This window comes from Aulostomus chinensis, chromosome 17, assembly GCF_037954235.1.
Source record: "Aulostomus chinensis isolate RoL2024-O1b breed Wild chromosome 17, RoL_Achi_v1.0, whole genome shotgun sequence".
NCBI classification, from domain to species: domain Eukaryota; kingdom Metazoa; phylum Chordata; class Actinopteri; order Syngnathiformes; family Aulostomidae; genus Aulostomus; species Aulostomus chinensis.
The window spans coordinates 23648670-23669538 of NC_141336.1; the positions used below are offsets into that span (position 1 = coordinate 23648670).

Consider the following 20869-nt stretch of genomic DNA (forward strand, 5'->3'; position numbering starts at 1 on the left):
TTGTTGTTTTTTTTCCTGCAATCAGCATTTGAACCATCCATCCATCCATCGTCTTCCGCTTATTCCTTACTAGTAAGGGTCGTGGGGGGGGGGGGGGGTGGAGCCTATCCCAGCATCTACGGGCGAGAGGCGGGGTTCACCCTGTACAGGTCGCCAGTCCATGGCAGGGCCAACACAGAGAGACTAACAACCATTCACTCTCACATTCATACCTACGGTCAATTTAGAGTATCAATCAGCCTCGTCCCCAATTGCATGTCTTTGGACTGTGGAGGAAGCTGGAGTACCAGAGAGAACCCACGCAGGAACGGGGAGAACATGGAGACTCACACAGAAAGATCCCGTGCCCAAGCCCGAGCTGGGACTCGAACCCGGAACCTTCTTGCTGTGAGGCCACAGTGCGAACCACTGCAGCACCGTGCAGCCCCAGCATTTGAACCAATTCAGACAAACTATCTTTACTGGTGTAAAGGTATGACGTGTCCGGAGGAAGTCAAACTGATCCTCTGGCGTGTTGATACATCAGCGTGGTGAGACGTCAGGCGTGACGGCCCATGTGTGCTGATACGAATATGAACCTTGAGTGGGTTTGATCCAGCGTGGATGCAGCCGGTCGGAGGACAACGTGGAGGAAACCACACCTCCTAAAGGGGTTGTGTGTGTGTTTTTTCTGAGCTGCTGTTGTAACTTTCACCCAATCCCTTCCTTCCTGATCAGCTGGGACGGCCTCCTCACCTGGGCGCACCACCACCTGGGAGGAGTCGCACAGCTCCTACAGGTTATTGCTCTTGTACTCCATCTTGTCTTACTTTAAAAAAAACAACAACAATCAAAAAAATGCACAAAACACACGAACCTGACGGGAAGTGAAGAGACCGAAACAAGAACAAGCATGTTGACAGGGTGTGTTTTAGTGTCTTCTCTGTAGGTGGCGCTCATGTGTTTGTTAAGTCACCTCACTGCTCCTCTTGGGTTTAACATTATCAAATGCTTTCTTTTTTTTTCAAATTCTTTTTTTGTTTAATCAGCACAAAACTTTGGGCTGGGCGCCGTGAAATTCCCCCGAGTCGTCAGTGACCTGAGGTGGAGCGTTGCTGGACGCATCATCAGCTGACTAAACCACCTCAGAGGTTGATGGGGGTGAAAATGGCTACCAGCACTTTATTTGATTGGCTCTTTTTATTTTTTAGCCAAATTGTATTCATTAAATTGCAGACCAGGCCAAGAAAAATAGTAACAATCAGGAGTTTTCACGCCTCCATCCCCACCCCGTCTACCCACAGGATAAAAAAATGGATGACGAACAACATTTAAAAAAAATAAGATAAAATAATTCAGCTGTCTTTTCTGATTAACAAGATGATTACGTCATCAATTCAGAGAAACAGGAAAGAATTTTTTTTTCCTCGTGGAAATTTAAGTCATTAATATAAAAGCATGTTGCATTCATGCAAGAAAAAAAAATCCTGAATATATGAATTTGGATGATTTTAATGCAAAATTAAAAATCTGCCCTGAAATACTTGGATTGATAATTTGTCATGAAAAAAAATATATAAATTGTATCCTGTGTTTCAGCCCTTTGTTGCTTCATTAATGACATCATTTCATCATCGATTTAGCAAAAAAAAGTCAAAAATATCTTATTTTCCCGGTGAAATCTTATGTCATTAATATGAATGTGTTCATTCACATTCGCTAAATTAAAAAAAAAGACCACAAACCTTGTTTTTTTTCTTCCTTAAACGAGCTGTTTTATTAAAAGGAACTATTAACTTAAAAAAATATATAACAAAAATTAAAAAAAATGTTTTTTTTTCCTCATTAAATGTATTTTTGTGTGTGGAAGGAAATGTGGATGTTTAAAGCGTGAGGCAGGTGGTGGTGGTGGGGGACATGAGGACAAGATGCATCATGGGTAACTGAGTCCTCGGGGTGTGTTGATGTCAGGGGGAGGAGAGAGAACTCCAGAGGCGAGTGAGTGAGTGTGTGTGTGTCGGCGTGTGTAGACGCGAGTGTACCGTCAGGAACCGGAGCCGCTGGAGGGTTTTGTGTGTGTGTGGAGGGGGGAAGTTTTATTTTTTCGTGAATAAATAACTTTAAAAACAGGAGGAGAACAAATGCTGAAAATGCGTGAAGAACTCCAGGAAGAGAGCTCACTGAGGACCCAGCGCGGGAGAGCGGACGTTATCGCCCCCTCGGATGAGTTGTGGCAGCGCCGGGGATAAACCACCACACTCACGGACTTCCACAGTTTTTGAATGGGGTGAAACGAGGCGGAATTCGGGTTTGAAAACCGAGTCTTGAGGTATTTCCAGGAGGCTAAAGACACACACAAAAACCCTAAAAAAAAAGGGGGAAAGAGGAGGTGAGGAGAGGAGAGGGGGCAAAGAAAACGCCCTGCCGCCGCCGCCGCCTGTTGCTGGGAATTCAAACTTTAATCGTCGAGTTGGAGGAGAGAAGAGGAGGAGGAGGAGGTGGAGGGGGAAGGAAAAAAAGATGGAAATCGAGATGATAAGCGTCCCGTTATTGGCTACAACCCGCGGCGCTAGCTAGGTGAAGGCCCGCCGACTCGCCCGTGTTTTTGTGGGATTCTCTCTCTCTCTCTCTCTCTCTCTCTCTCTCTCTCTCTCTCTCCTGGCTTTGGGCAGATTTTCCTCCTCATTGTGAGCGGTGTTCCTGGGTGGGCTGCTGGGCCAGGCCCTCGGCCATTAGCCGCCAACGAACAAGTTTCCACCAAAAGAAAAAGAAAGAAAACGTTGCAGTTTTTTTTTTGTTTATTTTTTTTTTTAGGGGGGGGGGGGGGTTCTCAACTTTTAATGACCGACGCCGCAGACATGTCGCAGGGCGCCGAGAGGAGGATGGAACCCCGGCTGAAGAAGCTGGAGGACATGATCCGGAACCCCAGGTCTGCCGTGAACCTGGAAAGTTTGCTGGTGAGTCCTGAAGGAGGGACGCATGCATGCATGTCATTTATTATTCATCGTGCCGTGTTGACTCTGAAACGCTGCTGCACTCACGTTGCAGAACCTGGGTAAACCCTCATCCGTCCTTTATTTCATCTTATTGCCTGAAATTGTAACCTGCTGCGAGCTTTTAGCACCGGTCTGTTTCACCTCAGACAGGATGAGGCCATGCCAGAACTGTCCCTCATTCCAGGGACCCACGATAATATCGGCAGTCAAGATATATCTGTATCGGATGATGGCCGATATATTGACAGTTTTGCTCTTTTTTTCCCCCTCCCTTTTGGTGATGAGGAACATTTGTGGTACATGTAAGTTGGTTTTTTTTAACTTAATGTTTTGGAAATTAAGAAAAACTTAAAATACGAATAGAAGCAGAGACGGGGTATGGGATCTGGGAAAACCTGAATACTAGCTGGGATCAGGACCGTGGAACCGCCGATCGATGGGCGCAGCTCTGATGGATTACATTCAACTACATTTTCAGTTTAAGACATTCGGTGTGCAAGTTTTGCTGGTTGGTTTGCCACGGCCGTAAGCAGAATGTCAACAGCAGTGAAAATAATCAAAAAAGTATCAGAAGTCAGGAGATGTGGATCAGAACATCCTGTCTCACGTAGGCTTGTTTTTTACAGATGTTACCAACAGAAGGGAATATTGGTTAATGCCCCCCCCCCAAAATAAATAAATAAAATCCAGTATCACACATCTGTACTTCAGTTTTCTCATCGCCTTCGTGACAGTTTCTCATCCATCCTGTAATCAGATGTGGCGTTGGCGGTGTGACCATGTGGCGTCTGAACTACAAGATAGACCTGATTATTAGTTTAAGGCCGAGTGCAGACGGGCCAGTTTGAGGATCCGTGAATCCGTGGACGCAGATTAGGATTAACTAGTGAAGAATGTGCAGGTCTCTCTTTGGTGTTTTTTTTTTTGGTGGAGTCGGACCTCCCGCCTGGGTAACAGCCGGGTCCTGCTCTATCGTCCCGAAGCTCCTAGACTCCTTCCTCCTGCGCCGCCACACTTTTGGGTTGTTGATATTTTGCTGAGGGGGGATGTTAAAATTGTGGGCAGGTTTCTCTCCCCTCAGAGTTCTGATGGCTAAAGCTGACTGCACAACTCAGGAGTGTTTGATGAGACTACAGATGTCCTCCAAAGACACGCAGCTGTACGTCACATAAACAGCGTGTTGCCTACCCTGGCTGAGTACTGTACTCGTCCTTGCTGTGGGAACAGGTTTAATTGGCCCTCAGTTCCAGGTCCAGTGACCCAGCAGTACACGCAGGCATTCATTGGTTAATTGGCATAAATGGGAACACAAAACCCCGCCAAACGCGGTGACTTGCACCGCCGTCGATCCACGCGTGACCGGCTGTCAGAGCTCCACTGTCAGCGACACACAAGGAGCAATGAGAGCTTGTCGCCTCCTTCGGTAACTGCGTTCCAGCAGTGGCGCTTCAACATCGGCTTGAACAACAACAACAAAAAAACTGCGACCGGAAGGCCGTCACTATCCCTGATTTAACTGCTGCTACCGTAGATTGTACACGAGCCCGAGGTGCTAAAATCGGCGCATCTCTTGCGTACAAGAGGTCAAATCCCATGCACCAGAGTTTAAAACGACCTGGTTTATTTTTTGTGGGTGCGGTAACATTTAAAGCTTCAGAACTCAGTACAGTACAAGGACTTGCGTCCCAGCCAGAGCGGAGGCCTGATCCCTCCGGTGCTGCCCGACTGACGCGTGTCACGCACGATCCAACAAGTCGTCTCATCAGGACCTGCGCTTGTCGCTTAGAAACGGCATCGTTGCAGCTCATCGCACGTGGCAAAGTAACAGATGCAGGCGGAACTGTCACCAGATGGTTCCCCGGCAGCTTCTAGAAGAAGTCACCAATCAGAATAGATGGGACCTGACCCGGTGGACACCAGTCGACACACCTCTACTGGTCTCGGAACATCAGGACTGTTGAGACCAGGTTCCATGATCGGTTTTCTAAAAGGCAGCAAAGAAGTACAAGACGTGTGTGTAGGTGATTGTTGAGACGGCTAATGTTGCGTAAGGCAGTGCTTTTATGGGGGGAAAAAACCCACTGTACAGGGGCACGGTGCAGGTGTGACGTCCCCCAGTACGCGTTCCAGTAACGGTCCCTCTGAGGCAGCTGTGTTCCAGTGCCTGCTTTAGCTGAACTGGGCCCCTGACTGATTGTGAGACAGGACAAAACACACCGCCGATTCCATCTCAAAAAAGCATCACCTCACCCCTTTTAATGGCCCCCATTGAGCTCTGTGGGGGGGGGGGGGGGGGGCTGCGTATACTCACCCCTGCCCCCCTTTCCACACTACGTGAAGCACCCCTGGTCAATCCCCTTTTCCCTCTCCAACAACAGAATGGTTCCCTTCAACAGAATAGTTGCTTGAACCCCGACGGTGTTTACTTCCTGCACGCGAGCCTGAGAGAGACAGAGGTGATGAGTGTTTGAGACAAAAGTTGAGTGGGAAGCATGCGTCAGAGAGAACAGGCTGCAGTTTTCCATTTTTAGCCGCCTGTCGCTGGGATCGTGAAGTTTTTGCTACTGAGGGTGGATTTGTAACACACACACACACACACACACACGCACGCACGCACTCACAGGGCTCAGAAATGTCCTTTTTTGCAGGTGGAAGAAAAACATGCATACTTTCAGTGCCAAAATAATTGCTCACAGGCTCATATTGAGTAAACAATGAATCACAAATCCCCTGCTATTGTGGCATTGCAACAGTCAAGAACAGAAAGAAAACACCAGAGAAAACTGCATCCGCGATTCAGGGCGCCGTCAGTAATTCTCAGTCATTAATCCCGCTGGTTAACCTGGGGTCCGGGTAGAGTTGGAGGCGTTTGTCAAGTCGCAGCGAGCCTGAGGACACGGAGAGCTGACAGTGAGGAATCCACAGCATCTGTCAAATGGACTTTCCGTTAAAGCAGGAGTCCCTATTGTGGGGAGGGGAGGGGTTCAGGACCAGGACCCCACCTGTGGGGTCACAAGATGTTGTCCGGCTTGAGGATTACTCGGGGGGGGGGGGGGGGGGGGTTGGGGATTTATTTTTGGAACTCATTAAAATGTGTTGCTCTATCTCAAGCACATTGTCATTTAAAAAAAAGTTATAATTTTATATAAACTGTAATTGTAACAAAAATGGCACAAACAGCGTTTTATTTTTAAAGCTGACCGGCTCCTCTGGGCCGATCGTGAGGGAGCTTCCTGTCCGGCGCGTGTATATGCTAACTTCATTTTCGGGGAGCAGAGCCGGTTGACCTGCACGGCTGCAGAGGAGCCGTCGTGTCCCTGTGCACACGCGCGAGGAGGAATCAAGTAGCAGATGGAGGCACGTCTTGTTTTTGTTCCATGTCATAAACAAGGTTGCCCGCCAGCCCGTCAAACGACCGGTTTAAATGTCAAACGCTGAAAAAAACAAAACTTCTTACACTGCAGAAAGCGTGTCACCGTTCCGCTTCCGGGTCAAACGCCACAACAGAACGTGTAGAACACGCGCAGAACGCTAGGCCCATCAGGCCTATTGAGGCGCGTACGTGCCGGGGTCGTTTGACGTCATGATCACATGATCTGGGTTTGTTCTTATGGCTTTAAAAAGTCGGACTAATGTGTTTATGTGTGCTTCAAAAAAAAGAAAAATGGAATCACAGTTCTTGGACTTTTTCCCAACATGCAAACACCCTGACTTTCCTGCTGTAAACGGTTTCACATTTTATTTTAATCTCTAATGGAATCTAAAATGAATCTATTAGCCGTAAATTATTTAGCAACGTTGCGGTCGTAAACTGAACGGCCGCGTTCGCTTCTCGCAGCATCCGAGTTTATCAGCAGTTCTGCAAGCTCTCCTCTGATGGTTATTTGGCAGCGCGCCGCTGACGTCCTGAACTCTCCAGGCAGCTCCAAGCACAGGGAGTGATTGTCGAGTACACGCAAGAAGAGGAGGAGAGCGTTTTTTTCTTCTTCTTCTTCTTCTTCTTTTTACCCGGATAAAAATTAAAAGGACATTTGATTGCGAGTCACATAAATTGCCTTTCTGCCGTCCTGGAGGAAATGACCTCACTGAGTAAATAGTTGGCATCTATATATGGGGCTCAAAGTCCCTGCAAATGACTGCACTTTCCCCTTTCACTTTTTAGCCTTATCTCCTTTTCTCTGGCTCTGTTTCTCTGGCAGCCTGCAGCCTGCCCCTCCTTCCAGGCTTGTTAAACACACTGCAGGTATTTGAACTGTGTGTCCAGTCCTCTGATTCAGCTGCAGGCCTGGCAACGGCGGATAATTTGGACTACTTTATGCTGCAGAACCTAAAACGTGAACGATACGAGACTATCAGAGAATAGCTGGGAGGTAGCTCCAGATCCTCTCTCTCTCTCGGGGGGTGGGGTTGGGGGGGGGGGGGGGTTTCAAGCTATTGTGTCTTCATTTATTCAGTGTGACGTTCCTCCCTATGTGACAGCCACAACATTCTGCATTTGTTGTGGTTTATTTACCTCATTTTCCTACTGGTGCTGTCCCTTTTGATCCAAACGATCGCTCCTTTCTCCCTGTTTCTACCAGACGGTTCATCAGTCTTCTCCTGTCCTCTGTCCTCTGTTCCTCTCCACTGCTTTTATTGCCCCTCCACTCTTACTTGTGTTATGCGTAGCTATTTAGGGAGGTGGGGATAACCCCCCCCCCCCCCCCCCCCCGGGTCCTGTCCTGTCTGTCGATGGTCAAACCTGAGTGTCCGCTTCATCTCTGGAGTGCGGCGGAGTTGCTTTTAGACGAGCAGCAACAGCACCGGCTGCGCCGTGCTAGCTGGGTAGAAACACTGCCTTATAAGGCACTGGGGACGGTGGCCCAGGCCAATTTTTTTCCTTTTCTTTTTTCTTTCTTTCTTTTTTTTTTGCGAAACAAGCCAGTCTCTCTACACCTCCTCTGGAGAGACGGTCAGGCCTCTCTATGGCCTTCCTCTGGTTTTTTTGCTCCACTCCGGTGAAGAGAGTCTGCCAGGTGTGGAAGCCCTCAACGGACTGAAAAGGTCACACTTCACTTCAGTCACACGGCGCCTGGTGTTCTGTAGCGGTCAGAAACAGAAAACGTAGGGGTTTTCCCTGTTTACCAGAGCCACAGCCGGGGTGATGGACTCTTTAACTCAGCCGGTGGGCTCAGTGAAACTTCCCTGGATGGCTTACATCAAGACAATTCTTTTTGTAATGCAGGTTTTTGTTGACTTCTAAGTATTGAAAGGAGGCAGTTTCTTACCAGATATGTGCAGAGCAGAAGCCCAAACACTGAACAAAGCCAGGTTCAAAGTTCTTGATTCAGGTAGTTGACGCATCAAAGTAGAAGTTTCGTTTTTTTTTTTTTTAAACAGAGGGGATTAAAGGTTTCCCTTTCATCTCTGTTTATCACTACATAAGTCAGAAATCACTGGCAACGCACCCAGAAAATGGCCGGCGTGCTTTTTGTAGAATCAAGGTTATATAAATCTGGCTGTGAGTGATATAGGAACAAACCCCTCCATACTAAACACTCAGAGTATACTTGGTAGGAGTAGAAGCTGCAGTACTGATGTCTGGAACAGAGGATTAGAAGGGAGAAAAAAAACAGCAACCTCTTTTTTTGTAGATAACATGAAAACGTTTTTTTTTTTTTTTTTTTTTTCCCTCATCAAAGTGGGACTGGAGGGAAAAATACACCTTCATGTGTGTTTAGGGAGTTTCTTTTTCGGTAGTCTGAAAGAAAGAAAACCTGTGAGAAGCCAAATGAAAGAGCGGTGTATTTATCTGCTTCTTCTACCACTAAATCTAGCCGGCCGCTCACTCACTTTACCAGCTGAAATTGCTACTTTACTTCCCTCTTAGGCAATCAGGAAGTTCTTGTTGTTGACCCCCCCCCCCCCCACCAAAAAAAAGGAGAGGATCTTGGGATGGATTTACTTGTTTTCTGGTTGATTTCAAGAAGCTACAAAATCACTTCTGTCTGTATGATTTATGTGGAGGCGTGGCTTGTGGCTAGCGGCTTGTGGCTAGCGGCTGTTACCTAGCAAAACGACTGGAGGACAGGCAGATTTTCCTCCCCAGAACCTCAAAAGCTCATGTGTCGTACTTTCATATTAGTTCTTCAGTCAAAAACAAAAATTGTGTTTGTGAAAGCTGTGTGCTTTGATTGATACAGCAGGAACTTCTAGAAGCGGCGTAACCCCTCCGTAAGATTGGGTAAAAAAACCCCAAAACAAAACTGCTGTTCTCACACTTTAGGTGTTTGTTTGTTTGTTTTTTTGTGTGTCCACTCAACCTCTTTGTCAGGGAATTGTATTTTGGGAAGAATTGAGTCGTGTCTCATTTTCAAGTTGTGTGTGGATTGTGCGCTGGGAAAGTTGTGTAATTTATGTAAATAAAGTATTGGGCTAGAAGACTCTCCTGGCAGCACAGAGTTGTTTACCTTTCAGGTATGAGAGCGTATCAAACTTCTTATCGAACTCCGCCAAACAGCCAGTGGTTGTACCTCTTTTATATAAATATCGAAGACATTTCCCTGCCAGAGAGCCGGTCTTTTGCTAAAACTAAGACGTGTTGTATGAAATTGGAGTTACGTGGCCGGAGAAAACACACCAAAAAAAGAAAAAAAAGCTGTGGTAATTGCTTTTGCTCCAAAAGTAGAAAAAACTACAACAACCAGGATGCACTGGGCCTCTTGTCTTCCAAGGACAGTTGTAGGAATTCACTGCAACACAGCGACTCCACCGGCTGCTGAATTGGCAGCGCTGGTTACCCCGGCGTTCTTCTGTTTTTACCTCAAATCGAAGCAGTCAGCTGGATAAAGAAGCTCGCAAACTGATATTTTTGTGCAGTTCTGCTGTTGTTAGCCGTCCGTCTCCATTAGCTTCAAGCTAAATAGACGTAGCCGGCTCTTGCTGTGTTCTGGAGCCACAAAGAAGTACTGCAGGAGGGAAGAAGCATCTTTCTTAGACAAACACACCTACAGTGTGTCTTAGAATTCGAAAGGCAAAATACACTTTATTGGCAAAGTATGACTTTGAATATTAAACGTAGTTGTGCTGCTTATCCAGCAAACATAGCATCTTTCTCAAATCCTTGTGATTACTACAACTGAAGTGCCCATCTGTGACCTTAGCTGGTCTCCCATCCGCCATGATAATATGAGAGTTAAACCAGTAGCAAAGCTGGGATGTGTATGTTTACACTGGAATATGGTTCTCATCCCAGAGGAGCCGTATACACCCTGAGATTTGTCTTAATCTGGTGGATCTTCTTCGTCTAGACACAGACAGTCTGTGAAATAACGTGCACGCAGTAGGAACAGGTTTCAGTCGGAGAAGCATGAGAAATATATAGGTGCGAGTACAAATGAGTTCACTTGGGCAGTGATGGAGCGGTCAGTCTTTATTGTTTCGGCGTTGTTGTTCAGCTCCGATGGAGGACTTGACCCTTGAACACTTCCCACACAGGTCACGGCGTGTTGCTGAGCTCAAGTCCGACAATGGCTGTTGTTAAATTTCTGACGTCGACTCGTTAGAAGTCTTTCCTCTCTCCTCGTTAAGAGTTTAAAAGTCCGATACCCGAGTCTTTCTGGTGCGTTATTGGTTTAAAATGAGAGCTTGAGAGAGCAGAACAGAGAAGAGAACAGGAGGCTCCCACGCATAGCAGTGCATCCATCTGGCTTCGGCTTTATCACTCCATCACAACCTGCTGGTGAAACACAACCTCCCACACACACACACACACACACACACACACACACACTTACACTTTATCTCACTCACATGTCCATGAAGAGGCTCCTGTACTCATGGACACACACATTTGCGTTCATTTTCGCAAGCAAACGTCGTTATTCACTTGATCTTAGCAACACACGCTGCATTGTTCTCAACCGGCAGCGACAAAAGAACAATGCAGCGCACAAATGAATAGCGATGGATTGCCAGTGAGTTCATACAGCTTTATTTCCTCTGAACAACCCAGACAAGCACATCTGTGTGTGTGTGTGTGTGTGTGTGTGTTGGGGGGGGACTGTGTTATGATTTTAACATCATGCTAATATGGAAAAAATATAAAAAAATATTTATAAACACAAGCAATCAAAAATCAAATTCATGCTGAATGATTTAAAAAAAAGATAAAAAAAAACAACAAAGAGACAATTTGAGCCATTTTATTTATATAGAGTCAAACATTTTGCAGACAGTTAAAGGACCAGGCCAAGATTTGGGGAAGCGAAGAAGATAGAAACCCTTGTCTCGTGTGTGTGTGTGTGTGTGTGTGTGTGTGTGTGTGTGTGTGTGTGTGTGTGCGTGCTTGCGTGCATGTGCGTGCGCTCGGGATGGGCACCAGTCAGGTTTCCCAGCTTCCAGTAATTGCACGAGTTACTCCAGGGAGAGTGGATTCCTCTGAAATCTATTTTTAGAACGCAGTGAGCAGCAATGCATGTGATGCCTATCAATCGAAACAATCCACCGTTTGACTTAAATGATTTATTCAACAGTTTACAAAATGTAACAACAACAACAACAAAAAAGGCATCCTCGCAAAAGAAGTATGGCTGCGGCAACAGCAGGGCGCCAGCGTGTTTAAAACTTCGCATTTCATCCCTCCCGAGTCGCTCGGGAGGGATGATAAAAAAAAAAAAGAATCTTTTTCAGAATCTAAACTCTTCATTGTATTTCCTCTGGATAGTTTTTGTCTCGTCGCGATCGGGACAGGAGCTCCGCTGCCTTCATGACGGACTTCCAATGGCTTCATCTTCCAAACGAAACACCAAATCCAGAAAGCCACTTTTGGGTGACATGGAAGATTCTCTGCCCCGTCGTTGGCGGCGTGGCACGGAAACACAACGCGACGATGTCGACTGCAGCGATTACGATCGAGTTTTCTCAATTATAAAGGAGCGTTGTTGTGGTGATTTAGAGAGAGGGGCTAAAGACAGCAGGAGTGAAGGTATAGAGCGGCCTCGCTGCTATTTTTCCTGGCTCACTCCTCTGTTTATAATAAAGCCTGGGTGCCGCACATGCCCGGGGCACAGGAGCATGGGACAGAAATCTGTCAAATATGAAAGGAAGACATACTCTCTGTTATTCCCCGCGGAGACATTAGTCGTGCTATTTCTGAGCCTCTGCAGGATTCCTTCTGTTGTGTCTGCCATGGATGTGTTTACTGGCCATGCCAGCCGCAGCCCCTTCGCTCTGCTCGGCCCACCGTTTATCCCGACAACTATTTTTAAAATGGCTGGAATTCATTCAAAACATTAACTCTGGGCTCAGTCCTTTTAAAGCCCACAGCTTGTTTTCTTTTCCTTGCCCAGGGATGAGATAGGAAGGGGGGTGGTTTGGTTATTTCTTTCCTTTCAGGTTAACATCCACTAATTCTTGTGGTTCCACGTGGATTTTAATTGTGTGATCAAAGCCACATTTACACCACATGGTACCGGGTCTCCTTGTTTGGGTTTCCACCAGTCAAAGATGTGTGCAGGACTTTGCTGGTGTCACCTCGGTCCGGGCTCCAGGCGCGCTGAGCCGGCGGTGAGGGGTGATGTGAGGTGGATTAACAGAAACACAAACTAACCTCAAGCAGACTTTGACCTCGGCACTGCATATCAGAGGTTAATTTATCCTGGATAACAAATTGCAGGCGGCGCTGAGCTTGTTGTCTTTGCTAACTGCGGTATATTTGCACTGTTCCAGAGGAATGACGGGTAAACTTCTGCATGCCCCGATCGGAACACGACAGCCGCGGGACGGCAAATACGAGGGCGCCTGTGGATGCGACGTTATTTTTAACCTTAAATTGAAAAACTCCAGAAAATGCTTGGTGATCTCTGGCTGTTCCCATCATCGACATCGTCGTCCGTGTCCTGATTACATCCAAGCATTGAGCACCTTCTACCAAATGCTCACCACGGTGTTTGGTGGTTTTTGTCCCTTTGCGCCAAAGTATTGAATTAAAAATGCTATTTGGACACATCTTTAGCAAATATTGCACCTACAACCTGAAAATTGCAGAAGGACATAATGTGTTGTGTTTTTTTTTTTGTAGATACGTTTTGTTTAGTCATGCAGCTCCAGTCTGTGCTGCAACCGTAAACATGCTGCTTCCTGTTTGCCCCGGGATGTGGTCATGTGGTGTACATTTTCAGGCGTGTCATCATAGATGTACATTTATTCGGCTATCAGTGTTCAAAATCCTGTGTTGATGGAGATCGTGGAAGTTTCCAGACCATGGTTATTAAAACAAAGCAAAAAAAAAACAACACATTGGTGTGGATGCAACTTTTAAGGGGGAAGTTGAAAACCAAACCCTCGGCACCAAAAACAAGCAGGGCTGAGTCAAGCTGGTACCATGTGGCGTAAAAGCGTTTTGAGCAGGCATAGAGAGGGAAAGGCAGCTCAGTAATGTCAAGATCAGGTCATGTAAATAAAATGGGAAAGATTAGAATGTGCTCAAACAGAATGCTTATAAAACGCGTGCCTGCTGTTTCTCTGCGGCCTCAACCGGTCCCACTCAACTCTGTATTTTTCAGGAGTTGCCAAGCAACCATCCATGGGCTAGATTACTGCATGGCAGTTTGGTAAAACGCTCAACTGCAAACTAATAGATGTATAACAACTCGTGCAGTGCTGCAGTATAGAAGTACACGCCGGAGGGTGTGCGGTTATCTGGAGCAGGTCCAGTTGTGTCGGATGCACTCCAGTTTAAATCGTTGATTCAGCTTTACTCTTCCCCAGACACTTGTCAGTTATTTAATATTTATAAATAGCCGGCCCCGCTGAGCAGCTGAGAAACGTCCTCCAGAGTCTTGTTCTACAGAAACACTAATGGAAGAACGTCGGAGGAGCCGCGCGCTGCTATTTCTCTGGTGTCACTCCGTCGTGTCAAATGGCTTGTTTTGAATGACCCGCAGGATCCTCCGTAACACCGGTGCTCCGTACTGACGGTTTTAGGAGCTAAACACAAAGTGAAGGTGCATTTCTGAAGTTGACATGTAACACAACAACATGCATCAATAATTACCGTTGACTAGCGCTTATTATTCTGAGTTCGTCACTTTGATCATTGCGTCAACATCGTTTTTGTTTTTTAAGTGAGGAATGTTGGACTAACACAGTTCTGTACGTGACCCCTGCATCAAGGCTCTTGCCCTGTTGTGCTTCGCTATAAAATGTTGTCACACAATCTCCAAATATGTGTACAACTCTGTGTTTGCAGCCCAGGGCTCTGGATTTACAAAAGCAAAATATAACCTCCTCCTCTATATTCGTGGGAAATACTTACACCCAGGCCCAGCTGAGACCTCCAGCTACTACTTTAGCCTCCATCCCCTTATTTGGCTTCATCCAAATAGTTGGATTTGTCATAAAACAACAACAACAGTGTGTCTTGTAAAGATCCAGTAGCATAATTTCCCTTCTTTCCAAGCTCCTGGCACCTCCTGTTGTCGCCAGGGTAACACGTGTTTATTTATCCTGCCTCCACACTTGATTCATCTTGTTTCGTGGCGTCCGCTGCAGAAATGACTGAGGATGTAATAATATGTCGCAGTGAGTGAGTTTGTAGACGGAAGGAACGTTTGCTACACGACTGAAGCAAATCCAAGTGTTGCAACCCTGTTGATGTTTCTCGAGGTAACCGTCAACAAATGGCTTTTGTCACTTTTGATGTACAAAGTTGGAAATCTGTGAAACTCATTCTCCTCCTCCTCCTCCTGGGATTCTCTATAGTTTAAACTGGTGAGCATCAACTACCCTCCACCTGCCAGGCTGCTTGGTTGTTGGTGTTTTTTTATGGAATTGTGACCACCGTGACTGCGGTTAACCAAGCCGCCGCAGTGGCGGGTAACGAGCAACACGGTTGAGTCGGTCAGCTCAGGCTGCTGTCGGTCAGAGCTGTGATAAACTCCTGCTGCAGCTGAACGCGTTTTTACAACCGGTTCATTTCCATCATGTCATGTCAATCAACGTCATGTTGTTGTTTGACCGTTTTGTGCTCGGCGACTTCTGCCTTAATGACACACTCGACACTTCTGAACTCTTTGGTGACACTCGATCTCTGTGTGCTGTCAGTGTGTATTGTTCAGGTTTTATGCCCGTAGCGTTGGATGCAGAGGTGCACGTGTGGCCTGGCTGCTGCGGCTTTTTGTCTACGATCGCACAACTGAGCGACTGCAGGAGATACGTTTCACAACTCGGGGTTTCAATTTCCACACGTGAACTGCGACTCTGTGCTCCCACAGGGAAAGAAAAGCTAGATTACGGTGTGTGTGTGTGTGTGTGTGTGTGCGCGCGCGCGCTCTCTCACCTCCACTGTTGCCATGCCGAACATAAATGCCAGCAAAGTGAGTGACGACTTTTCTTGATGTCATTTTATTCATTTCAGCTCAGGTGTTTTTCATGTCTGTGCTCTGTTGTCTTTTGCAGACTGTTGGAAGTTTTTCTTCTCAAATGTGTAAAAGAAACTGAGCCGAAAACTGCAGTGCAAACCAAACCGTGAGCAAACTGAATAACAATACACAATAGATACATTGATTCATTGATCAACTATCCAACATAATCAATACAACAGTAGACTGTCGGTCCGCCACATGATTGGACCTTTTATTTTGGAATTCCTGTGGCGTGTTGGCTTTACCTTTTCTGCTGCGCTGCAGTCGGTTTTAATGCTGTTGTTAAAAGAAAAAAAGAAACATTTCATTAAATGTTCATGGTTTCATTGCCGTTTTTTTTTTTTTCCAGTGCTCAAGATTAAGCTGATATTTTAGATGAAAGTTTATTGTCTCCGTATTAATCCTAGACAGGACCGTGCATTAATCTCAAAGGTGGCTCCACATTTCCTCTGGTTTTGTTGTGCTGACGTGTACCTACTGCGTGCACTAATGTGGTTACACCTTTTCAGATGTCCTGCATGTGTTGTGTTTATTTGTCTTGGCTGCAGACTAATTCAGAGTAGTAGTACCAGAGAGCCTGGCCTCAGAGGAAATGAGCTGAACACAGCGACCGGCTCCATGACACAGTGAAATTATCTGCCAGCCCTGGGATAGGGCGGATCGTTTCCTGGATTGCTGTGCTCATGGGGAGATCCTCGTGTCCTCGTATGAGCACACGCACCCAAGCAAACCCCTATCCACCCCCCCCCCCCCCCGAGTGTGTATTTTTTTCCCTTAAATAGTAGTTTTGTGTGAGGTTAGTCCTTTAATGGGGAAGTGAAGTTGAGATGGTGAAACATGGGTGTGCAGCTCACTGCAGACGGACTGAAGCTGCGTGGAAGGAGCCGGAGAGGCAGATAAGAGTGAGCTGTGGGGAAAAAAAGGGCAAATGAGATGGCAAAAAGTGGAGGAGAAATTAGTAGAAAGGGAGCCCAGTGCCATCCTGGGCGGTCGGAGCCGGAATAAAGGTTACTTGGAAAACGGATTTGAAATAACCCACCGGGTCACTGTGAGGTTCTTGTGTTCCGCTGTAAACCTTGGCTCGGTCCTGTTTCAAACAGCTCCTCGTAGGCCGTTCAGGAATGCATAGCTGACAAATGTTGATTGATGACTTCCTTATTGTTACATACTGTAACGATTAGGGGTCTGCATCAGTCTGTTTTGCTTATTAAATGGTTTCCCTACTTCGGCCTGAGTCGGACCGTGCCCGTTAGCGAAGGACTGGATGGTGCTGATAGTCAGCCTGTGCTCAGCCGACCTAAGGTGCTGCTGCGGGGTGACAGGCCGGTTCCCAGTCCCTCCTCTTGTTCCTGTGTTCCTACACACACACATAAATACACACGCTAGACTAGAACCCTACCTTTTGAAACACTTAGACTCCAGAATAAATCTACTGGGATCCCAGGAGTGAGGAATTGGTAGGTTTACGAAAGCGTCCAGAATGTTCCAGCACGCTCCTCAGTCATTCCACTGGTGCGGAACAGGAAGAACAGGAACATTTGTTATTTCGGTATCACAAGTTGTCAAGAAATATTCGTACAAATCACTGATAATCTTAAAAAAATGTGAATTTCCCAACTCAAGTCACTCTTAAACCAACATTTGTCCAGTAACATTTTCAAAATAATGTCGTACTGCATTTAGTACTTTGCATTATATTTTGCAGTTGTATAACTGCACATTGTCCATTTGTGCATGTTGTTGTTTTTTCATATCTGCTTCCTTGCATCTTTATTATACACGTTTTTAGTGCATTTTCTCAACTCTTCATTTGCATGTTTGCTTTTTTTTCTTTTTTCATTTCATTCTGACGCTCTGTCTTTCCCATCCTTTTGCTGCTTGTAACACCTGACGTGTCCCCCGCTTGTGGGACGGACACAAGATGATCTCATTTCATTCATCACCCAGTGCGATTCTGGATGATGTCGCCTTCAGAGAGGCATGCAAACATGATGTACATCTGCTAAAACCATCCAATGCCTCTTCTCTCTGACGGGCGAATCAGAAAACACTTCTAAAAAGGCGTAAATCTCACCTCTGGCTGGCTAATTGCTGACAAACCTCCTCGATGTTCTGACTTCTGCCCCCTCAGATCTCACTGGCTTTAGTTTCCTCATCTTAGCGACTGCTGCTCTGCGTTTATCGTTTTCCTGAGCGCTGGACAGACTTGCTGACAAGCATATTTCTTCTCATTTTCTGTTGGTCAGAGTTAATGCATTATCCTTTTTTCAGGACTCTATAAACGCCCTGGTCTTAGACTTGGACTACCCTGCACTTCGCAAGAACAAAAATATTGAAACCTTTTTAAACAGATGTAAGTATGTTTTATGTGCCAGTGAGAATAAGAGATGTGACAACTTTACTTCTTTTTTTTTTTTTTGTAAGCTAAATGTAGTTGTAGCGCTTCTGACAAATTTCATGATTAATTTTAATAATCTTTGTTATTTATATTTTATTCCCTCACAGATGAGAAAGTCATCGGACAAGTTCGAGACCTCCAGATGAAGTCTGATGACTTTGACAGAGTTAAAGTGATTGGACGAGGGGCGTTTGGCGAGGTCCAGCTGGTGAGTAACAGCCAGAAACAAGATATTATTTACCTTACATTTAGGAGGTTTGCGTTAGCGCAACATAACCTATGATTTAATAAGCATAACCCATTTAAAAAGATCCCACTGGTTTTTGGATGAGGGCGCTCATGGTGACGCTAACAGGAAGCGTGTAGCTGCGCACGGTTTGCTTCAACATGAAGTTTGCTCCGACTCACTTGGACCGTCGTCTTGCAGGTCAGACATAAAGCCTCTCAGAAGGTCTACGCCATGAAGCTCCTGAGCAAGTTTGAGATGATCAAGCGCTCGGACTCGGCCTTCTTCTGGGAAGAAAGAGACATCATGGCCTTCGCCAACAGTCCCTGGGTTGTGCAGGTATTTTCACCTTTTCAGAATTACGTTCTCAGAGACTTTCAGACTTGGATTTCACAACACTCCTTTCAACCTCAGTGTCGTGAGTGTTGTATTTGCTGCGTCGTATCAGGTTTCACGCGACCTTCCTGTTGCATCCTAATTTTGTCACTGTGCCGCCTGTCAGGCTTCGCCTGTAGCTTCTTCGGCTCCCTTCCAGACTCGCCAAAAACTCCATCCTCCTTCGCTGCATTAGCGCTCGGACATTTTCCAGTCTGTGCAGAGTTTGTATGCTTTGCAAAAGAGACAACATTGCAATGCACGCAACGACAACGCAAACGTTCTACTTGACGACGTCCATGTTGTCGTTTGTTTACATCTCAGTGTTCCGGCGCACGTTTATGTGAAATGATGACGTTGTCAGCACGATGATGTACGAGAGAGAAAAACACAGGCACGCAGCGGGAGTTCAGACCCGGGTCTTCTGGAAGCTTGAATGCGCCCTCATGCCGAGCAAACACGTTTGACACACCCCTTTCAGTGTGAAAGGGGTAATAGAGGGAAAAAAAACCTTCAGAGCTTTGAAGTGAATGTACTTTATAAATGCTGGATGAGCAGGAATTCATTATTGTGTGCAGTACTGAGATTCAGGTCCTGCATGTGTTCCTGGTCTAGTCTGGTTACTGTAGGGACCGGAGTGAAAGTGGAATGTGTCTTGTCTGCCTGCTCAGTTGTGCTGCGCCTTCCAAGATGAGCACTATCTCTACATGGTGATGGAGTACATGCCGGGAGGTGACCTGGTCAATCTCACCAGCACCTACAACGTGCCGGAGAAATGGGCCAAGTTCTACACAGCAGAGGTGGTCTTGGCTCTGGACGCTATTCACTCGATGGGTTTCATCCATCGAGATGTCAAACCGGACAACATGCTGCTGGACAGACACGGACACCTGAAGCTGGCTGACTTTGGCACCTGTATGAAGATGGACTCTGTGAGTTGAATTCATAAAAAGAAAAGAAATTTCCATCGAAGTTGTGCCCCTCTAGTTTCTGTCTTTTGTTTGCCGACAGCTGTGTGGCTTGTGGTGCAGAAAGTGTGACCGTATCACACGCCTTTGATCTATTTTAAAGACTTAGCAAAGATGTATTATTTTGTTGCACTTGATCAGCCTTCAAAGCTGTGCTGTAATGATATTTATATTAATATTGATTCTGCCGTTATCAGTTGTTTTTAGAGGAGACGTGATGTGAAAACGTGTCGCCCCTCCTGGGTGTGTGTTGCAGACTGGGATGGTGCGCTGTGATACGGCTGTCGGTACTCCCGACTACATCTCTCCTGAAGTGCTGAAGTCCCAGGGAGGAGACGGCTGTTATGGGAGAGAGTGCGACTGGTGGTCTGTGGGGGTCTTCATCTTTGAGATGCTTGTTGGTCAGTGAATTATTTTTAAGTCCCGCAGGGCTTCTTGTGATGAGATTATATGTGTATATATATATTTTCCTTATAAGGGCAGAGCAGTAATAGCTGGACTGCTGTGACTTCTTTTAGGTGACACGCCATTCTATGCTGACTCGCTGGTGGGAACCTACAGTAAGATCATGGACCATAAGAACTCTCTCAACTTCCCTGATGATGTGGAGATCTCCAAAGATGCCAAGAATATCATCTGTGCCTTCCTGACTGACAGGTATGAAAACCTCAAAGATGGCTGCCAGCTCAGCCAGGCAGATTGTCAGATGTTAAAGTTGTGCTGTCGGCTGTGTAACAGAACAGGGCATCGCCTCCGGGACTGAAAAGTGAGCCAGGCTTCACCTCAAGTGACGTACCCTTTGATATGAACAGCAGATTTGCCTCACTAACCAAGCTAGCTCGCTAGCTTAGCACTGGTTTGTTAGTTTTTACTGTGCCGGTAGAGATGGGAGTGTCCTCAGGTTCCCAGTCGTCTCCACCCACTGCTGCTCCTCTGCTCCGCTCTCCCGTGGTTATTTCCTGCTCCCAAAAGCCAAGATGGCAGCTGCGTCACTGAGTGGTGTCACAGTCAAGTCAAGCGTATTTGTGTAGAACATTTCCTACAACAAGCGCGTCCTGCTGATCAAACGTATCAAAGCTAACTAAAGCTTGTGCAGAAATAAATGATTTTAATCTGCTTTTTTTCAGTGTTTTTGTTGATTCTGCTAAAAGCTCTGCGGTTGCCAGGTTGTTCTCTGACGTTGATGACAGTGGAGGGCAGCCAAGTGTTTGTTTGACTAAGATTACATAACACACACACTTGACTAACTTTCACGTACTAATATTGAATATTGACTCATGTCTGACGAAGAGAATCAATCGATAGGCGGTCTTGGGGATCTAGAGGGGAATCGTAATCTCGCAGCTCGTTCAAAAACCTCACGACATTTTCTTTGACACTGTTGTTCAGGCTGTTTCTGTAACTGCGAGGCTGTAAAACCAGCAGGTCAGAGTTTCCTCTTAAACAAAGAGATTTAAATCCTCCGTAAAGCAATGAGCGTTTTATCCCGTCAGAACCAAATCCTTGAAGGTGAACTTCTTCTG

At 46.2% G+C, this 20869-nt stretch overlaps 1 protein-coding gene across 2 annotated transcripts in view; it reads left to right on the forward strand.

Annotated features, from left to right (window-relative positions):
- The first annotated feature begins 2805 nt into the window (after nucleotides 1-2805).
- rock2a (rho-associated, coiled-coil containing protein kinase 2a) overlaps nucleotides 2806-20869 on the forward strand; it is a 31796-nt gene continuing 13732 nt past the window's right edge. For both annotated transcript variants that reach the window (XR_015109665.1, XM_086181827.1), the window contains exons 1-7: nucleotides 2806-2936; nucleotides 17651-17732; nucleotides 17885-17985; nucleotides 18205-18342; nucleotides 19050-19310; nucleotides 19603-19747; nucleotides 19865-20003. Coding sequence is in view for 1 of the 2 variants with exons in the window: in XM_086181827.1 (XP_086037953.1) it covers nucleotides 2820-2936; nucleotides 17651-17732; nucleotides 17885-17985; nucleotides 18205-18342; nucleotides 19050-19310; nucleotides 19603-19747; nucleotides 19865-20003 (983 nt within the window). In the remaining variant the exon portion in view is untranslated. The remainder of the gene's footprint in view (nucleotides 2937-17650; nucleotides 17733-17884; nucleotides 17986-18204; nucleotides 18343-19049; nucleotides 19311-19602; nucleotides 19748-19864; nucleotides 20004-20869) is intronic.